The 20883-nt window shown below is 44.5% G+C and overlaps 1 protein-coding gene across 2 annotated transcripts in view; it reads left to right on the top strand.

Annotated features, from left to right (window-relative positions):
* The window catches only part of LOC142900025 (microtubule-associated serine/threonine-protein kinase 1-like), a 59884-nt gene that overhangs the window by 18035 nt on the left and 20966 nt on the right, over window positions 1–20883 (top strand). For both annotated transcript variants that reach the window (XM_076044045.1, XM_076044051.1), the window contains 7 exons: window positions 9154–9242; window positions 10534–10609; window positions 11138–11210; window positions 15094–15254; window positions 17539–17614; window positions 20379–20588; window positions 20732–20833. In XM_076044045.1, the coding sequence (XP_075900160.1) occupies window positions 9154–9242; window positions 10534–10609; window positions 11138–11210; window positions 15094–15254; window positions 17539–17614; window positions 20379–20588; window positions 20732–20833 (787 nt within the window). The remainder of the gene's footprint in view (window positions 1–9153; window positions 9243–10533; window positions 10610–11137; window positions 11211–15093; window positions 15255–17538; window positions 17615–20378; window positions 20589–20731; window positions 20834–20883) is intronic.

Here is a 20883-nt window from a genome sequence, read left to right as displayed (position 1 = left end):
CCCTGATATATTTCCAGGTTATTGACAATGATGATTTGAACACCTGAAAATAGTCCTCGACCTTTCTGAGGAAATTAAATGTCAGTGAGTTGCGCCCACATTTGAAACTAGTTCCGTACGGATGTTTTAAAAGAGGACGGACAGCTTTTTCACTCACAGTTTTTCACAGTTTCAAGGGAGGTATCTGCTGTCTTTCGAATATATTTTACAGACATTGCATTTGGTGTCAGCACTCAAACATCCAATATTTATTCTTGGAAAAGAGTGTTTACCTCCATTAAAACTGATCTGGAAGATCTGGAGGAGTCATTGTGCGTCTTTATATGACAACAACGGGAAATAACCATCAGGCTATGAAAAATCACTCCTACTTATTTACAGTGGAAATATTCTTCTCCCTCTCGAAACCTGTTTGAAATGATTAGTACAGTAATTGCACGTCTCCAAGCATTAAGCTCCAGTTAGCCGTCACACTGCCATCTCCATTCTAGCGGAGAGGTAAAAATCGCCTGGGCTCGCCTGGCGGCTAATCCATATTCATCAGTCATAATCAGATTAAATCACTTTTAATGTGTATTGGACATGCAGCAGGAGCCACTGCACATGCTAATGAGCTCTGGCCCTCGCAGGAAGAGTTTTATCCTTGGAGGACCATTAGCGCTGGGAGAGGCAACGATGATGTAAAATAAAGTGACTCAGGCCAATTCTCAGGTCTTTGCTTGCAGAAACGTACATTCTGGAAGGTTCAAACTTGTATCAGTGAGAACCAAATGAGGGGCCCGTCGACGGGTGACTGACAGTGACGCATGCAGACAGATCCAGACTCCAGATCTTCACTGTTGCAGCAACTTCTTGCTGCGTCACTCTTGCCTGGGGACACCGTTCACACCTTGCGAGGACATCTGATAACACCTTCGACCGGAGACAAGTGACAGAGTTGCACTATTTATGTCCAGTGCCTGGATGTGCTGTGTTTCAGCAGATAAAACCACAAAGCTTTGCAGTGTTCTCTCTGCCTTTGTGGTATACACACACACACACACACACACACGCAGTTTAACTCGTTTGAGTTGATTTATGGACCTTGTTCCTAATTAGGCCGCAGTAATTAAAAAAAAAAAAAAAAAAAGATTTAAAAAATGATCCGCAGCTTGCTGTGCTTTGCGTCATTTTTAAAAAAGTTAAAGAAGTGCTCAACGTCAGTGATCTAATAGAATAACCCATATCCCATTTTAGTTCATAATTTGGCCTCATAATGCAACCAGAGTCAGTACCAGTAACTCATTTGAGGCTCGTGGCTCCTAACAGCCTGGAAAGTCTGGAACGTTAATTAAAGAAAAAAAGGACGTCCTCTCAGTTACACAGATATGCAGCACAATGATAAGTACGAGCAACATTAAGCTAAAATGGAAAAGTGCTAACAGTCAAACTGGAACAGTTGATTGTTATCTCTGTCAGGTAGTCTGCTGGTATCACCATGGAGGGTTTGCACAGCGGAGATTTAATGTGTGACAGCAGGAAATTAATGAATCCTGCCTTGCACACTTTGATGTTGCTCACGCTGGTTCACAGTTGGACCCGAGCTTGTTTTCCTTCAGACGATCTGTACGTTTGCCTGTGGCCAGTTTCGCAACTAATCAGCTTGCTTAGCGTGAAGACAGGACGCCTGGCGTTGGAAGTGAAACAAAATACATGTATGCAGCTATGCAGAACTATTGCAATTTGAGACACAACTGCACAGTGTTGGCAATATAGCAGTAACATATTGTGAGTAGCCTTGCTATAAGTGTGCTATGTGTGTATATATGCATATGCATATGCATATATATATATATGTATATATACACACACGTGTGCATAATTATTACACAATATACGTATATATACGTGTGTGTGTTTGTGTGTGTATATAAGCATATATACATATACATTTGCACGCATTTATATATGTATATGTATGCAATATATGCATATAGACGTGTGTGTGTGTGTGTGTGTCAGCCTTCTTGTACTACAAAGCAACAAGACAGCTCAACTGGTCTTCACCCTCTTTCAGCCACCTCTTCTCCCATCTGCCTCAGTCTTTGAAAGTCCCTGTTTTCTTTCATCTGCTGCCTGCAAGCATCCATCCGTCACGCTCTCCAACTGTCCCACGCTTGATGAATCTGCCCACGCCGCTTAATGCGGCCTCTCTCTTGAGACGGAGGATCCATTGGGCTCCCGGTGGACGTCTCTGACACTGGCAATGAGATGAGGGGAGGCTGCATGACAAGGGAGCACCAGCCTCTTAAGTGTCAGACACGGGCGACATCCTGCCCAGCCCGTCTCCACCCATCTCATGGCTGTAAAGCGGGAGAGGGGGAGGGGGGCGGGGGGTGAGTCACCTGACAGGAAGTGAGTCTGGATCAATGGTGAACTCGGAGAGAGAGGTCTCGTATCCTCCGTGCCCGTGAGTCAGCACATAGAGCAGCATGACGCACACACACACACACACACACACACACACACACACACTGAAGGAGTTAATAGTAAATCACATTAAATGCAAGCACTCACTCAGACCTGTCACAGGCTCGTATCTGCATACAAATAGATAATCAACAACATCTGAGCACTTGTCCGCTTGTCCGCAAACACACACACGCACTCACACTCACACTCACACTCACACACACACACTCACACACACACACACACACACACACACACACACACACACACACACACACACACACTGTTTGTTGTGTGTCCATAACGTTGTTCATTCAACAGATAAACGTCCTCTCTTGATGTGTCCTCGCGGCATCAGCCTGCAGTTCACTTGGAATCATATTGCTTATTTAATACTGCCGCAAATGTGAAGTGGTTCTGTCAACCCCTCTAGAATGGCACCATCATCTCTTTGGCTCTTATGGTCCGCAGTACTGGCTCAGCTGTCTCGGTACCATACAGACCTGTCAGAGACCTTTTGTTTAGTTGCCACTGTGTGTGAAGAATATTTGATGCTAACCAAGAGGCCAAAGTGACAAAATAATGACTTGAAATAAATGAAATATTGGGATTAAATATATACCCTGAGTTACTTCTTGTTTGTAAAATCTCAGAAGACAATGTTTCGTGAAATGTTTTGTTTCAGAAGACAATTCAAATTTCCTGCACATACTGAAGAATAGAGCTGAAGCTGTCTTTTTTTTCCTACTCGATTACGATGTCAATCATTTTCATCAACTGGATTTTATTTAATGATGAACTGCTGTAAAATACAACTAAATACAAGTGACTCAACGGGGAACAGCTATCTGCTGCTTATCTTTGTATTCATGCTCATGCAGAATGTCCTCTTCTGCGACTTCATCTTCAGAGCAATTGTTCAAATTGATGAATAACCGCAGTGGCCGGCCGGACCAAAATAGAGCCAGACTGATGTCAACCAAGATCAGATCTGGTTTTAACACAGCTCATAGCTTTAGGATAAGATCAGAATTAAAATAGAAAAGTGTGACATCCTTCTGCCTTGGTTGCCTGTTGCTACGCCTTGCAATGGGTGATGCCTCACACCATCTAATTTCTGACTAAAACCAGCTGCTTCCAACTAAATGTATACCAATCACATGACCGCTGTGCCTGTCTGCTGTTTGAAGCGGCGTTGATGACGCCCAGCTGGTTTATCGGTGCTGATAAAGATTAAGATGGAAATGAAGGCAAACGCTGTCAAGTGGTTCCTGGTTCCATCAAATGGCACTTTTCAACTGTGAAAATACTGTGTCATTGTTGTTTATAGAACAAGTAAGGCTCGGTATAGTGGGGAGTCTTTGGATATCATTGATTACAATATGGGGGGGTTTGTAGATCTCATAACAGTAATGAAAATCTTTGGTTTCCGTCGGCAGATTTCTTTTTTTTTGGCGAAAGAAAAAAAGAGAAATAACAGAATGACAAAGACGTAAATGAAAAACATCCTTAGGTTGATAACAGCATCAGTCCTGCTGAGTATGAGCGTTCCTCTGCGTTTCCTTCCTTCCTTCCTTCCTTCCTTCATTCATTCATTCATTCATTCATTCATTCATTCATTCATTCATTCATTCATTTCTTATTCATTTTTATTTCAAGATTGAATTGGATACCAGAGGCAAGCATCATCCAGGCGAAAAACAAGCATCTTCCAGCAGCCGAAGGCAAACACAGCTACACAACTGCTTTATTCCACCCACACACACACACACACACACACTAGCACGCACACGTGTGTGTGGCACATAATGATAGTGTGTTTTCTCACTTGCACTTTTCTCATCAGTCCGGGTGTCCAACAGGCCCACACACTAGCAACATGCACAGCTGACCTCAATGCATCACACTCTGTGTGAGTGACAGCGCTGCACGCCTCACTACTACTCGTCTGTCGCACACAGATTGAGCCCGCGTGATGGATTACACCATAGATTATGATGGATTATGCAATTGCCGTTCACATACAGAAAATAACACACAAACAACACACAAAAAAAATTGCTGTCTTGGCTGGCGGTGAGCCGACTTCCCCTCAGCGTGAGAGTATTTCAGAATGACTCAGCTCAGTCAGCAGCTCAACATGGTTTTATCTGTTTAATTTCGCTCTCCGTCTTCTCTGTGTGGATGCTGCTGGGCAAATAAGAAGAAGAAGAAGAGCAGAGTTGTCAGTGTATCACCATTACCGAATATCTCCATCTGACAGAAAACAGAGGAGGTGGAAGATGTCACAGCTCGGCCTCGGTTGGCTGCAGTCAGCTTTTCGCTGCAAAGATTTGACTCGTGCAGCCCTTTTTTTTTTTTTTTTTTTAATCCAGACTGAGGCAGACTTGAGTCCAGGCTGCCAGACCGCAACTGTGACGGAGCGATTTTAACGATGCACTCGTCTCACACGTACACACACACACACACACACACACACAGAAACGCACGCGCTCACACAACAAACTCACTGCCTCCCCATTTTCCTCACCTCGGTGGTGATGTGAGTCCTCGCTGTGTTAGTCGTAAGTCTCGCTCGCACCTTCAGCGCCTGTCATGTAACCTTCACTGACAGCCAGAGCTTTGAGGACTCATTACAGCGTCAGAAAACAGAACGAGACACGAGCGAAGACGCTGCACTGACCTTCTGGTGACCTGTTTCATCAGATAGATAGATAGATCATGTAATGGTGTCTCATTTATGCCATAGTAACCGTGTATTAGTCTTATTGTAATGTTCATTATGTTTGCACGGCTCCACAGGTCTTCAAAGTGCCCTTAAGTTGCATCTGCTGCATCAGCTGTGCGTGTCTGTTATTCCTAAAAACGGTTGCTTCCATAGTTTCTAAGTTTGTCTGTACCTTCTGCTTGACCACGTCCTTTTATGGGTGACAATTGAGCAACAGATACTTAGAACTGGACACCATAAAAAGCCGTAGAAAGGATGCACTGATTATCTGTCTGCGCTCCCATTTCTACAGAATGCTTTGTGGGATGGCTGCCTTAAAAACTCTCAAATAAATGCCGGCAAACCAGACTTTGATTGTTCAGTCAATACTTCATTTCAGCCACAACGATAGATAGATAGATAGATAGATAGATAGATAGATAGATAGATAGATAGATAGTAGATCCTTCCTCATTCTGATTCTCACTTCAAACTTCAGCAAGTTGACTTCCCAACGTCTGTGGCTGCATTCGCTGATCTTCTGCCATGTGATTGGCCGATTAACTCTTTGTGTTAACAAACGATTGATCATGTCTACCTCATAACTTGGATGGCAGCTATTTTCCCCCTCTATGCAGACTGCTTCAGCTGAATCCATTAGTCAGCAGGTTAGCTAGCAGGTCAACCTGCACATTTGAAATTGAGCTTCAATGTCTGTAAGCCATGTTTTGTTTTTTTTCAATATGCGCTGCATTTTTTTCTATCAATATTTGCTCCTGCATTTCCCTCTAAATGACGGCGCTCAGCTCAATGGCGCACCTCACATTTCCTGCACGCAGCCCGCTCATGAACAAACAGTCGATGAGCTCTCATCAGACGCGTCACCTTTCCAGTATTTGCACACAAGGAGCCACTGAGGAATTTGCCTCCATGAAATCCAGACAGCGTGTCAGCACGCTGCCTTCCCTTGTGCAGTAAAGGTCAATTAATGCAGGTTTTAGTAGCACACTGTGCTGTTTCCCCCTTTAATTGCTCTTTGTCGAGCCGTTTGTAGTGTGGCTACCGTGCCCTGTGATGCCTTAATGTATTCGACGCCGTTAACAACCATCTGTAATGTGATGTAGAGTTGAGTTTCTCAGACAAAGTCGGGCCGACCTTTAGCGCTAAAACAGTCACAGCGTAGTTCTCGAGACAAACACTCCCGCGCCCCCGCTGCTTCTGTGGCATGTGCATCTCATTGCTGCTGCGGGTGCAAGAGGTGCGTTAAAGTGACCTTTACTGGTGATAAGTGTGTCTGCTGCTGCTGTTGCACTCCAATTACAACGTTCTTAGAGAGACCACGCTTTGGCAGCAGGTGCTTTTTTTTTTTTGCATTTTGGTTCATAACATTATGATTGAGAGTGGCAGCACGGCTTAATGAAAAGATCAGACCGGTTTAGCCTGCTAGGATTTAGTTCTGACTGTGAAGTCGAGTCTGTAGCCGTGGAGGGGGGGGAAGGGGGTGAGGGGGTTTGGGCGGAACGTGAACTCCCCACATTTCAATTATTCATCAGTCAGAGGTAAATTTTTTTTTTTTTTGGAGAAGGAGGCTTCCGAGCGAGGCAGGAAATGAAGACATGAAAGAGAAACAGCTGAGTGATGAGCTATCAAAGGAAGCGGAGGAGAATTTACAGAAAGGCGGCAGGTAGGATTAAATCCCCCTTCTGCCGTAATATACGGTGTGACACATTAAGAGATTCCACCTTGCCGGTGAATGGCCGCCGCCACCGCCGCCGTCGGAGGAGGATTTACTGGTGGAGACAGGCGCTCTGGTGGGGATGAATCATGAATCAAAAGCGGGGTGGTGGTGGTGATGGTGGGTGGGTGGGTGGGTGGGCGGGGTGGTGGTGGGGGGGGGGGGGGGGCGTGTTGCAGAGCCAAAAGCTCTGACAAGCTCCCCGCTCTGCAACTTTTTTGTGATTGCCGAAGATGAATCCCGGGAGATGAGAGGAAGAGAGCCACGTAAAACCTCCACCAAAGCCTTTATGTTGTTGTTCCCGGGCCGCTTCCCGGAACCTTTACCTTGTTTTCGTCCTGTCACCCCCCCACACACACACACACACCACCACCACCACCACCCCCAATCCCCCTCCGTCTCCTCTGTTCTTTTGAGTGCCGCACCAAAGGACACATCCGAGCCCTCTACCCAAAGCTAATGCATTTGGTTTAAATATTTTAATATGCCCCTCGTCCGCTGTGCAGGGATGAGTGCTAACCCCCACCCCCCCAATCCCCCTCTTTTAAGCTGGTACCCAGAGAGGCAAGCTGCTGCTGCTGCTGCTGCTGATGATGATGATGATTTTTGAGAAGGAAAAAAAAGAGAGATGGGGAGGAAGAGGCTGTCTTATCAAAAGGAGGAAGAAACGCAGGAAGGGAAGATGTGGGAGGACTGCAAGATGACGACATGTATTATAGATCCGAGGAGATAACTAATCAAGTGGCTGGTGTGTGTGTGTGTGTGTGTGTGTGTGTGTGTGTGTGTGTGTGCGTGTGTGCGTGTGTGTGCGCACTCTTTCATTATTTTCTACTTGCTTGCAAAGAGGCGTCGCAGTTTTCTCCCCAGATGTACAGCGAGGCGGCGCCGCCATCTGATGCAACACAGTGCAAACAGAGCATGTTGTTTTGTTTTTCCTTCTCCTTGTTTTTTGTTTTCTGGATGGGTCCTGCTCTGCATAATCTGTTCTGACAAGCACTTTTGGTAAAGCACGAAGACAAGCATCCAAAGGGCAACGCGAGCAGAACCTGTCCACACACACAGCAAATACCTGGGAGAGAGGCTTTTACTTTAAGGGTTGCTATGGAGGAAAATTACCCCTATGGATCTGTGTTGGTGTGTGTGTGTGTGTGTGTGTGCGTGTGTGTGCGTGTGTGTGTGTGTGTGTGTGTGTCTGTGTGTGTGTATGTGTGTCCATCCCTTCTGATCCTTTTGTCAGATTCCAAGAAAAATTCAAAGGTGTCAGCAGGGGGCAGCAGGCTGTTGGAGCCTTTATGGTTCAATAATTCCAGTTTGCTATTATGGTCTATACCTGTCCTCCTCCATCTCCTCCTCCTCCTCCTCCTCCTCCTCCTCTTCCTCCAGCTGCTTTTCTCTCAGCCTGTATGTCTCTCTGTTGGCTCATCACTCCCGCCATTATGTTTGACGGCAGCGGGCATCGTGCTGCTGGACCTGGAGGAAATTAAAAATCTTTGTTGCATTGTGGCTCCCCAGTGGGCGGGCGGATGTCAATAAAGTCTTGCGTTATAGCCCGCCGCCACACACACACACACACACACACACACACACACACACACACACACACACACACACACACACACACACACACAACTCACTCTCGCGCACCCAGCATCCTGCACTCAAGATAAAAGAACCTTCAGAAAACACACAGTTGCGCCGCAAGCTTGCGTTACTCTCGGCTGTAAGTTGGCTGCGTGTGAACGGTGACCGTGGGGACTCAAGGCAAAAACAGGAGGCCTCAGAATATTTAATAAATAAATATAAATATAAATAAACTCCGGCCCCCAGGCCAAATTTGGCCCGCGGTGTAATTAGATTTGACTCGCAAGGAAATACAAAATCACTGCTAGAGCTCGCCCGCCGCTACTATACAGCACATGTGCCGCTAATACTACAAATCCCAGAATGCTCTGCAGGTATTTCGGCAAGTCAATCAGGGCAGAACCTTCATTGAAGGATATAAATATTGAGTTATTTATTGTATCGCATTTGTTTGGGTCCATATAAATAGGTTCACCTTCATATTTGGAGGAAGATGTTTTCAATAAATATCAATGTTGGCCCATGACGTTTTCCAAGCTTTAAATTTTGGCCCCACTGTGTGTTTGAGTTTGACAGCCCTGGTACAGTGCGTGACGTCCAGCCTCCATCTGGTGTCAGTGGAGCTTCAAATAAAAGGAAAGCAAATATTGATGTGCCTTTTCATGCCCATGTGTTCCAGCTGCAGAACCAGTAACCGGAAAAGCCTCATCCTGACCAGCACGTCTCCCACTCTGCCGCGGCCCCACTCTCCACTGCCCGGACACATAGGTCAGTGCATCGCTTATAGCCTCTTCATGGTGTCAGAAGGGCTTAGCTGGAGCTGAATGGAATCCAAAATGTCCAATTTTCTCATAAGGAAATAGAAAAGTTAAATACTAGTTTGTGATTCTCTGCCAAAGTAAAAAAGATAACGCTGCATACTTTGACATGCAGGAAAACTGAGTTAGAGGAGCTATATGGTCACAAAATCTGGCTCATTAGATTAGAGGGAAAACAAATGTTGCTATGAAAACAAATGTTGCTACGTACAGAACAACAGCATTACGGCACTTGCCACACCGTCTGTGTGTGTTGTTCTCCTGCTCTTTGTTTACTGGCTGAGGCAGCCCAAGAAATGGGCTAATGCTTGTGTGCTTCACCCCCTGCCCAACAACAAATAGCTGCAAACTGACATGGCTGAATGCTAATGATAACACAGCCTGCTGCTTAGTAATTTACGGAAACAATACAGAGCAAATATCAAGAGGATCATCCTCTCGCTCGCCACATTATGCACTCAGTTTGTCACAAACAGTGATGGTTGTGTTATATTGAACTCATCCTCGGTGGTGATTTGCAGGGATTTGCTTTTCTGCAGTATACATGGGACAAGATATCCCAGTAAATCTTTGCGGCTTCATTATACCTATGATGAAATGTTTGTTTTGTTTTGTTTTTCTCAAACTGCTTTGAAGCAGAATTTTACTTCATGTCAGCAGATTAGGAATTTAATGAATATAAGCTCCTACATTTTTACAAACAAAGCTGGCAGAAAACTCTGTCTGAACAAATGCAAAAAAAACCCACCAATGACAAAATCTTATTTGTTACTCACACACTGTAGGACCTGTTGGTTTGCCATTTGGGAATAATTGGGAATAATTGTTCACAGATGAATTCAGGCAGGAGCTGTTTGAAATGCGACTCCTACAAAAAGCCTATGTAATAAATGGGTCTGGATGCACTGTTTTGAAAGAAATAATAATACAAAGGATCAAATAGGAAATCCTTTAGTTTTTGTTTATTTGGTTCCCAAATAAGACACTTCCTTTCAGTTAATATGGACATACAACTGTCTTGAAATGCACAATAACAGAATTCTAAACATGCAAATCAAAACGTGATTATTCGCAGTTAACTGTTGAAAGATCGAGATTAATCTCGATTAAAAACTAATCAGAAATAAATAACAGACTTCTAAACGGATAGAATAATAAATGTTTCCTTGTTTTTGATCAATAATACTGCATGTCTAATTTTTTCTGTGTATGTTATGTGCCGTCCATATGTGCGCTTACAGGAAGCAGTCCACTGGACAGCCCACGTAACTTCTCACCAAGCGGACCCGCCCACTTCTCCTTCGCCTCTTCTCGCAGGTTGGCACCACTTCACCTCTTTTTTTTCACACAATAAGTCACACATGGAGCATTAGCTGCGCAGTGTGAAGTCGCCGAGGGAAGTTGTCGGTGGTGCTATTTTTATGCTCCTGAAGGCGCCCTCAGAGTGAGACTCATCAGACGTGGCAGTGCCCTGTTGTTTTTCGTTGTTGTCTTGTTTTTCCCTTCGCACTCCCTCCGCCGAGGCGCTGGCCGACAGATGGATGCGTAGCCGGGATGAATGAGGAGAGTTGCCAGGACTCTGCCCAAATGTGTTTCCCTAATCAGTCACAAAGAGGAAGAACTGGACTCTGCACAGGCTGAACAAGGCCTGCGGGGGGGCAGAGGAATAAAAGTGTAATTGAGTATGGTGTAGGGAAGCAAACGTGCTGAAATTGTCTTGGTTGGGAGTCTAAATGAGGAAGTGATATGAGAGCTCTGGCTGCTAAAACAACAGATTGCAGTTTTTATTGCTTCGGACTCTAACATATGTTCTCCTTTCGCCCGTCTTGCTGCTTTATTTCTCAGGGCTGATGGCCGTCGATGGTCTTTGGCATCGCTACCATCCTCAGGATATGGCACCAACACGCCCAGTTCAACGGTAAGCTAAAAAGGAAGCACACTGCACATCCTCTTTTTTGTTATTATTCATCAGCGCAACAAAACCATTTGAAAATGAAGGAGTAGCCATCCGTCTCTTTTCCATCTGCGGCCATTGTCCTCGTTCTGTTACAAAGGTCTTTTAAATTGTGAGGCAAAAATTGGCCAGTTCAATCCACTTAAAATAAAATCAGAGTGACCGTGCATGTCCATGTGCATCAAGCCTAATTTCATATGTGCAACACAGTCCCCTTTTCTGTGTGGGAGTCTGTTCACGACCTACAAATGGCTCCGACATCAGCATGTCCACGTCGGTCAGGTGAAGCTCAGGTGGAAGGGGCTCAAGTCACAAGGTTGCTCCCTCCATTTTGGCCAAATTGTCCTTGAGCGAGATCCTCGAGTCTTGAGTTTTGCAGTTGCAAGAGTGAGTCACTCTGGCCGTTTGAGTGCCTGAAGGAGTGAAGGAAATGTGTTTGGAATTGTGAGAATGTTGATGTATTTTATTATTTAAAATGTCAAAGTGTTTGAAATGTTGTGCTGCTGTGCTGTGTTGCCTTAAGTTATTCTTGAAAGTGTTGCCTCCCACTCAGCCACTACCGTACCGCTCACTTACCTGTCGTTATGGATACTGCCACAGTAGATACTGCCTCTACTTTTTCTGTGAGTTAAAGGTAAAAATGTAATACAGTCCTGAGCTGCAGAACCACAATTGAGCCACATCAAAAATAACCGCAGGGACTAATTTTCATTTAACAGAGCAGCTGTTACTTTTCTGTATGAATGGAAGTTTTTCTTCATTGTCAATGGAGGCATATTCAGTCGCTAACAGTCTGACTAGTCTTCATTTGAACATGATGTTTATGTCTTTTATCTTTTAACACTACCAGTAAATCATCAACACAGGTCATCTGTGTTTTCTTGCGAACGAGCACAAGTGCACAAGTCCAGAAACCTCCAAACTGTTTTAAATTTGAGGCAGAATTGGCAGTGTGTTCATTTATTTATTCATTTATTTATATTTTTTTGGCTCTCGGCGTGAATATCCGACAGAGTTTGGAATTAATTTGCACACATTTTTTCTTTTTTTTCCGTGTGCGGCATCAACATATGCTGCGCTGCGTGGAAATCGGTGCTCTGCAGTCGCTGGGAAATGATCACGTGACCCACTTGCCGCTGAAAACCGCGCTTGCGCCGCTGCGTTCCTCTTCTTTGTTCTGGCTTGCAAGCCACTCTGAGTGGTCCGGGCCTGCCTTCTTACTGTGGAAAAACACACATCGCATGTGAAGCCGCGGCTAAAAATAACTAATCAGTTGCTAAGATATGATCCACCTGATTTATGTGAGGCTGATTTGTCCCGGCTTATCTGCAAAATCCTGAAGCGCGGACAATGGCGATTTAAACGCAACTGGCCTTTGTTGTGCTCCTCTCTTTATCTTATTTGCCCCGGAGGAAGACGCTGGCTGGTGCAGAGGGGGTGTGGAGACCAGTGAGAGCATTTTTGGACCAGAAAATGTGAAAGAAGAGTCAGTTTTACGTGACTAAAACAGGCCACTGAGCCAAAATGAACTCTTGCCAAGGTCCATTTTTACTCATAGTCTGTTTGAGCGTTGGCCCATAATGTGTCTGACTCTCAGGTGGAGGCAAAGTGTGGACTCATAATCCACACTGTTGTACATTTGCCCTCACCCCACCCCCTCCCCCAACCCCTCTTCATCTTTTTCACACGCCATCACCCTCCTCGACCGCCCCTGGTGCGCAGCACCCTCACATGTATGAAGCGCACCCCGGCAAGAGGCAGATTGCTCTCCCGATTTTTTGGGCCGGGAGATGAGGTAGATGATGGTCCCTCCGCCTTTACCTCCATCACTCTCTATCCTCCAGCCAGCACCCGCCCGCACACCCGCCCGCACATAAGTCATTACCCGCATGGTTAGTTACAGCAGGACCCTTTGCATGCTGAAATGAGGAGATGAAAGTGTGTGTGTGCGTGCGTGTGTGTGTGTCGCTCGTGTGTGTGTTCTCCAGCTAAGAGGCGCACTGAAGTCGGATTTATGCCGCGGACCTGCAGGAACGTACAAAATGGATATGAGGTGGAAAAAAGGTTGACGGATGAAACCGTACAGGTGATGCAAAATCTGAATCATCCGTGCGACATCGTCTCTGATTGGCCTGTAATGGAAATGGGGTTTTTGACACAGTGGCAAGATAGAGCCCTTTTATAACTGCACAGAAAAAAAACAAACCCAGGGCTCAGGATTTAACACCTCAGTATTCTCCATTAAAAAAAAAAAAAGAAAGCTGTTGGGAAGCATAACATTTTTTAATATCAGCTTTTTATGTGTTTTGCATACGATTAATGTCAGGAAGCATAATGTTTAATAAAAACTGGATTTGAATTGCCGCCATGTCCATCTGTTGTGTGATTTTTAATATCTCCGCTGCCAGATAGAAACCTTATTGGCGACTTCCATAGTGATTCTTAATGAAATAATAACAGCTGATGTAAATATTCAGTCGGGCCGCTGCTGCCATTAAAAAGACAAGCAAGTAAAAGCTCGTCTCCTCTTGGGACAGTGAGGATTTATTTTTTGAACAAACGGTGGTAACCGATTGCAGAGGTGAGTTGACGCCTGCTTGTTTGCTTGTATGTGTGAGTTCACTTACATGCACATACTCGTGTAGGAGGAACTGGAAAAAAAGAAAAGACAGAAAAACAAAGCTCGGAGTGCTAGCTGTGAATGTCTACAGCACATTTACATTGCATACATCAAAACAGATCCCGGCACTGTCGCACTTGCAGCAGCCTGGCAGGTGAGGCTGGATTCCATTCAAAATTTTTCAATACGACGGCAGTTTCAATACCAGTTACAGAACGCTCTTCTTTCACCAAAAGTGTATTGTCTTTAGACGACAAAAAATGTATTTTCCATTTTACTGGTGATTCAAATCAGTATTTCCTCCAAAACAAGTTTTTTCTTTTTCGTTATAGGCTTATTTAGTATGACGCTAATTTTCACTCCTAACGTAAGCAAAAGGTTGCAAGTGTCTTTAGTTCTCGTCTCATCGGTGCTACAAACACAAAATATTGAAGATGGGTACCCAGCCCCACTGACAGTTCATCTTCAGACGTTGTCTCTTTTCTTTGCGCCACCAACTGCAACTGATGGGAAGGTTGACGACTCATCCCTGGAAAATCTGGATGTATGGATTATAGAAATCCAAACATCACAGACGGACCCGAGACGGCTGCTCATCACCGACTGTGGTGCTCAGTTCATTTCCCTCGGCCCCCGCACCGTCGGGGTCACCGCGGGGTCTCCTCGATCGATATCCGCCAGCTGGATGTGGATCCAATCGGATCATCATCATTGTCATCATTGCAGCACTTCAGCAAGAAGTGAATGGAGTTTCATAGCAGACATCATTGAGTGGTCAAAGCCAATCGTGGCTTTCATTTGGGAGATGTGTTCATTGATCTGGCCCCAGTTCCCCCCTTGTGCGCTTTAAAGTCCAGTAGTTCTGCCGTCAACCCCCACTAGAGGCAGCAGACACCTAAAATAGGAGCTGGGCTTCAAGTCTTTACTTGCTGTTTATGTATTTATTTTGGTCTACATCACTGCTTTTCACCCTCCTACACGAATCCTCATCCTCTGTATTTTTGTCCTCCTCTGGTCGTTTTGATTAGACACTCCTTTGTTTCACTTTCTTTCCACCCACTTTCCCACTCAGCCTTCTGTTCTCTTTATCTCTTCTCTACATTTTCCTTCCATGTTTTTGTCCTCTTTCTCTCTACGGTGGATGTCCGCTTGTTTCTCCGCCTAAAGCCCACAGACCTGACTGAAGGCTGCTCCACATTCAGCCTTGTTCCCTCTCTGTCTCTGCAGTCATCAAGCTCCTCCCAGGAGCGCCTGCACCAGCTGCCCTTCCAGCCTACCATGGACGAGCTGCACTTCCTGTCCAAGCACTTTGGCAGCACGGAGAGCATCACGGACGACGACTGCGGCCGGCGATCGCCGCACGTCCGCCCGCGCTCCCGGAGCCTCAGGTAGGAGAGAGCAGGAGGACAGTTGACCACATGAGGAGAGATCAGTCTTCCACAACCACAGTGCTTCAGAAGACCTTTCCAAAAAAAACTGTCTACATATTTTAGACCAGGGCTGTTAGACCAGGGCTGTTAGACCAGGACTGTTAGACCAGGGCTGTTAGACCAGGGCTGTTAGACCAGGGCTGGGCAAACTTTTTGACTGGTGGGTTCTAAAATTTGACAGAGGGAGCCGGAGCAGGAGCAGACGGATGAAATGTGATTTATTGTCAATTGATAATGACACATAGCATTACAACAAAATATGTGTCTTTGCAGCCCCAAGGTGTTTAGCTCTTCATTAAAATGTCTCTGAAAACACTAAAAAAAATGGATGAAAGACAGCTATTTTATGACTTACTGACTATTAATATAATTTCTTCAAGTTCGGTGGGCCGGATTTAAAAGCTTAACGTGCCGCGCATGGCCCCACGCCTGGCTTAGATACTTAAAATGTAGCATCTAGCATTCTCATTGTCTCAGTTATCCCACTGATATCTTCATAAATTGTGACACATTCAGTTGTGGAAACAAGTTTTCGGACACCCTCTGAGTTTTACTCTTGTTAAATATTTGTCAGAGAATTTTTATTATGTGTGTTTCAAAAGTTTTGGCCGCATCAGAGACGCACAAACAAATGGAAATTATTTTTGTTGTTTATTTTTAATAAGATAGACAAGAAAACGAAATGCTTGTAGTTTTTGCACTCTTGTACTCCAGATGTGTCACGAGGAACAGCATCTTGCCGAAACATCCGGTTCTGAACTGGACGGAACAGTCACCTCACTGCATGTGGGTAAATGTTGGCGACTGCACTAAAATAAACTGGAGACTTCAGGCTGTTGTTGACATGAGGTGTCCGAAAAACTTTTTTCTACCACGGCACAACTGTCGAAAAGTTTGGATTATTTGCAGCTTTGGGATGAAATTTAAGAGTGCATCTAAAATGCACTATAACCTTTACAGTTAACCTTAATCTGGTCTTTCAGTGTCCAACTGTACTTATGGGAAAACATGACATTCTCTGAATGGGCAATTGCAAAAATTACAAATGGATGAGGTCCACTAAGAGTTCTGATTGGATCACAGTTTGTATTTAAACAGCAGTCCTGATATCATGAGAGCAAGACGGCATCCAGCATAAAAGCCTCATGACAAGTGATTGAAACATTGAGGGTTTTTCTTGTGCTGACAAGGGTGACATAAACGACAATGATACACAGATGTTCAGTGCAAATCAAGACCAACTTCATTTACAGAGCAAATTTAAAACAACCCAGAGTGCTGTGCAGATGTTTGTAAACACCAGTAATGCTTTGCAGGGTGTCTGAAGAATGTCCACATCAAGATTCCATCTTACAACACAACTTTAAGCTGCTAGTATCAAATACGATTGTGTGTCTAGTGTCTAAACAAGAGGGGCTCCAACCATCCCTGGTTTCAGCCTGGAGTAGGAGGAGGTTGACTGCACCTTGGATTTGCGTGTAATGTTGAAAATAATGTTCCTGAATTACCCACAGACTGAAACAAAAAAGTGAAAATGAAAAAATGAAGTGCTCAAGCAAAGTAGAAATGCAAACTGCGCTTCAGTGCACTCTGCAGTGATATGAGCCCCTGAAGAGAGCGGCCGTCTCTCTGGCAGCAGAACTCTCTGCCCTCGCTCACCTGCTGCAGCGGCGGAGCTACATCCACCACGCCGCTACTCATCAGTATTCCCTTTTCATATACAGCTCCTTAGCCGTCGCCGTCCCAGATAATAGCTTTGTAGCTTCATTATGCAGAATTCCTTGATGTTCCCCGTTTTCACTATTCATATCACATCTCTCAGGGAAGCTATAAACAGTAATGACTTTTCCCACAAGACGCCCTTTTGTCATAGCACTTTTTTTTTTGTGGTGAACGTTTTATTGAGTCATTTATAAGCTGCTCCTACACAAAATCGTTATGTATTGGAATTTACCTATACGTTCAGTTTGTGCGGGTTCAACAAAGTGCACGTAGGAAATAAATATTTTCCACTGTATTGTGGCATGATGTGGGGAAGACACAGGATCTATTAGAGAGAAAGGAAAAGCCTGCCCCAGGACAGAATCTCCGAAAGATTAGCATAATATACAGAGGCTGCACGTGAGGAGGCAGACAGCCATTAAAGTGAAAAATACTGCACTGCCTATCTCTCCTCCTGCCATCTCTGTGTCTCCCAGCATTGTGTATTACCCTGCTGCTCTCTGTGTTTGTCTTTTCTCAGCCCGGGGCGCTCTCCATCCTGCTATGACAATGAAATTGTGATGATGAACCATGTCTACAAGGAGCGCTTCCCCAAGGTCAGCCTCGTGCAAACAACTGTACAAGCGTAAAGCGTGCAGGCGCGCTTACATCAACAGTCTGCGTGAATTCAAAAGCTGTTAGGCTGCCCAGAGCTACATGTGAAGGTCTCATAGCATGCAAAATTATCTTCACCCTTTCACCAGTCACGTGTTTGCTGACAAAAACATGCATCTTTTCAGCAGGTTAAAGGTCCTTGCTTTAGTCCTTTTACTTGCGTTTCTTTCAGAAAATATGTAAATATATGTGTATAAGATTTGCCAAGGGGCACTCAAAGCTTCAACAATTCAGGGGCAACACACCCAGCAAACTATAACATATACAGCAGCTATAATGCATTTACAGCATTTGATGCCTCTACAGGGTTTTTTGGGAGCTATTTTAGTTGAGGCTGGAATGAACACGAATATCTTTTAAGATATTTGTTTTCATTAGTAGCTGCGTTTCCATGACCCCTAGAATGGCACAAAACCTAAATATCACAATAAAAAAACTGGTGATGGAAACACCTACACTTTGGAAAACCTCTCAAATATCTCTAAAAGGTTTTGACGCTCTCATGAGGTGGTTTTTCAAACATATCGATATAGAGCTATATCGCTCAAGTGGAAACACCTTTTTCGCATTTACACGTCAGTGAGCGTGACTTACAGGGTCACGTGACCAGTTCACTCCAAGTGAAAATGACACGTTATGTGCTTCACACCATTCAGTGGAAACATCTGCAAATCGCAATTGGTCTTTGTTGAAATTTTAGAAATATCGCTTTTATTTTCTTCGCGAAAAACTGTAATGGAAACGCAGCTAATTATGTGAAAGCTTGCTGCCATATGCAGACAATGTTGGTATTTCCACAGAGAACATTTCTATAGAACAACTAGACAGTTGTTGAGGCCATCGCAGCGTTCCGCAGCAGCTATCTTTAGTATGTTCCTCAATTTTAGTTGAGCGATGTGGCCGCGACGCACCAAGATGCCGCAATCTGAGATGCAGTTTGATATTAAACAGGGCTGCTGAAAACACACTGTTGCAATCAAGGGGAAAATGTGCAATCTATATGCAAACTATGACCTGATTGGTTGTTTAGACAGAACTGTTGTGGGAGAATCGACTGCACTCGAGGTCCCTCAACACGTTTTTATGATATATGACAGAAGCTGACATGACACTGGCACATCAGCTTTTATACAGATTTTCTTAACTGGAGGGTGGATTAGATAAACAGACCCTGTTTAGCTGAAGGGGTTTCAGGTTTCTGCACTCCTAATTCTCAGCGGGGTGCACTGTGTGACATCCAAAAGAGAAAGCAGTGCTGCTGTGTATTTGTCAAGGTCTTTTTTTGGAAATTGCTCCACGCGGTCAAAAGTTCCTGAAGCCATGAAAATGTTGTAATCCTCTGAAGGAGGCACCAGCTTGCGTTCATATTGGTCACACACTATAAGATGTAATGAACCACAGTTAGTGAAAACCACATATACCGCAACAAATTTTAGGAACATTTGCACACATATATGCTCAATAATGATGTTGCGTTAACAACATCAATACAACCTGCAAGAACAGTAACAATTATAACTGTTTTCAGTTTTCCTCTTTGTCCACACATTATAAGCACCTACTTTTTCAGCTAAATGGTTTGTTCTGTGCATTAGTCAGTCCCAGACCTAAACAATAACTATGCCAAGTTTAAATGACTGAACTGATGACGGATAGTTTGGATAATTCAATTAATTGATCTGGATAATAAGTCAGCATAAGTCAGCACTATCTGGTCTGAACAGTAAACAACAACAGGAAACAAACTCCATTAATGGTGTCTTCTTAACACAAGAATATCAAGCATTCTAGATTTCTTAAACTAGCATTACACAGAGTTATTCAGCTCATTTGTGTGTCAGCATTAGCATTGGAAATGTAAATCTTGGCAGTACTAGCTAGAATTATATATGTATTTCACCATATTTAAATGTATAATTAAGCCCAAATTTTAAGCCTGAATCCACTCTATTAATGTCTATTGGTTAATTATTTGAACTTCCTGTTTAGTGATGCAATACAATGATCAGGTGATCTGGCACAGCTCCGTTAGATGAACACATAGGAGTCTCCCTTTCAACTTTCTGGCCCTGAGAGAAGCTTCTGAGCCCTATGACTCAGCTCGGTGGCACAGTCCAAGTCCTGGTTGAGCCCTTTACTCATACCGGCCCGGATCCACCGGGTATCAGGTACAGATAGCGAGTTCTGGTCCAGCCACGCTGTTCAGCTGCGTCCCCGCCATGAGGATACAGCTTTCGGTGGCAATTCTGAGGCAGTTAATGCCTTGCGGACTAACTGCTGCGATGAGGTTCTACGGGTCTCAGTGAATGACAACACTGTTGGCATTTTAATTTGTACATCGACATAACTACATCTTAATTATCACAATAATTATCACATTCCTTTCTGAAATCGTTGTTGTTTAATGGGGGGAATCTGGAACATCAAGATTATTTAATGTTCTTTTCCAAACAACATTTATTGTTCCGATCGCTTCCTCTGGTTGTGGATTATTTTTTTTAATGGTCAGATTAAAATCCAAGCAAATGAAGATAACGATGATACGATTAACCTAATGAGGATGAGCAGTTTCAATCTAGTGTTTCCAGTGAAAATGCAGGCTTTACACTTTTAGCTTGTCAGCAACGGACAGGATGAGGGAACGCAGTTTAATGGCTGAGTAATCAGATGTTGATGTTTTTAAGACAATGTTTTATGTTCACCCAGGCCACCGCTCAGATGGAGGAGAGGCTGTCGGAGTTCATCCACTTCTACTCTCCGGAGAGCGTCCTACCGCTGGCCGACGGGGTCCTCAGCTTCATCCACCACCAGGTGGCCGAGCTGTCCCGGGACTGCCTGACCAAGTCCCGCGAAGGCCTCATCACCTCCGTCTACTTCTGCGAGCTGCAGGAGAACCTGGAGAAGCTGCTGCATGACGTGAGTTTGACACGGAGGAGCTGCTGAAGCAAGGAGAACCTCACCGGACCTGACCCCCTCCAGCAGCCCCCGACCCACACACACACCTGTCTCGCTGACCTTATGTCTTAGTGTTGTAGTCAAGATCTCTTCTTCCCCGCCAGGCCTACGAGCGCTCAGAGAGTTCGGAGCTGACCTTCGTCATCGAGCTGGTCAAAAAGCTCTTCATCATCATATCACGTCCAGCCAGGCTCCTGGAGTGTTTGGTGAGTTCCTATCGTTTCTATTTCGAAAACTCTCCCGCCCTTTTTGATTT

This window comes from Nelusetta ayraudi, unplaced genomic scaffold, assembly GCF_046127955.1.
Source record: "Nelusetta ayraudi isolate G7.1 ecotype Tasmania unplaced genomic scaffold, CSIRO-AGI_Nayr_v1 ptg000004l, whole genome shotgun sequence".
Classification (NCBI taxonomy): domain Eukaryota; kingdom Metazoa; phylum Chordata; class Actinopteri; order Tetraodontiformes; family Monacanthidae; genus Nelusetta; species Nelusetta ayraudi.
The sequence above is the reverse complement of the archived record's forward strand: the minus strand, read 5'-3'. Positions and strand labels throughout refer to the sequence as shown.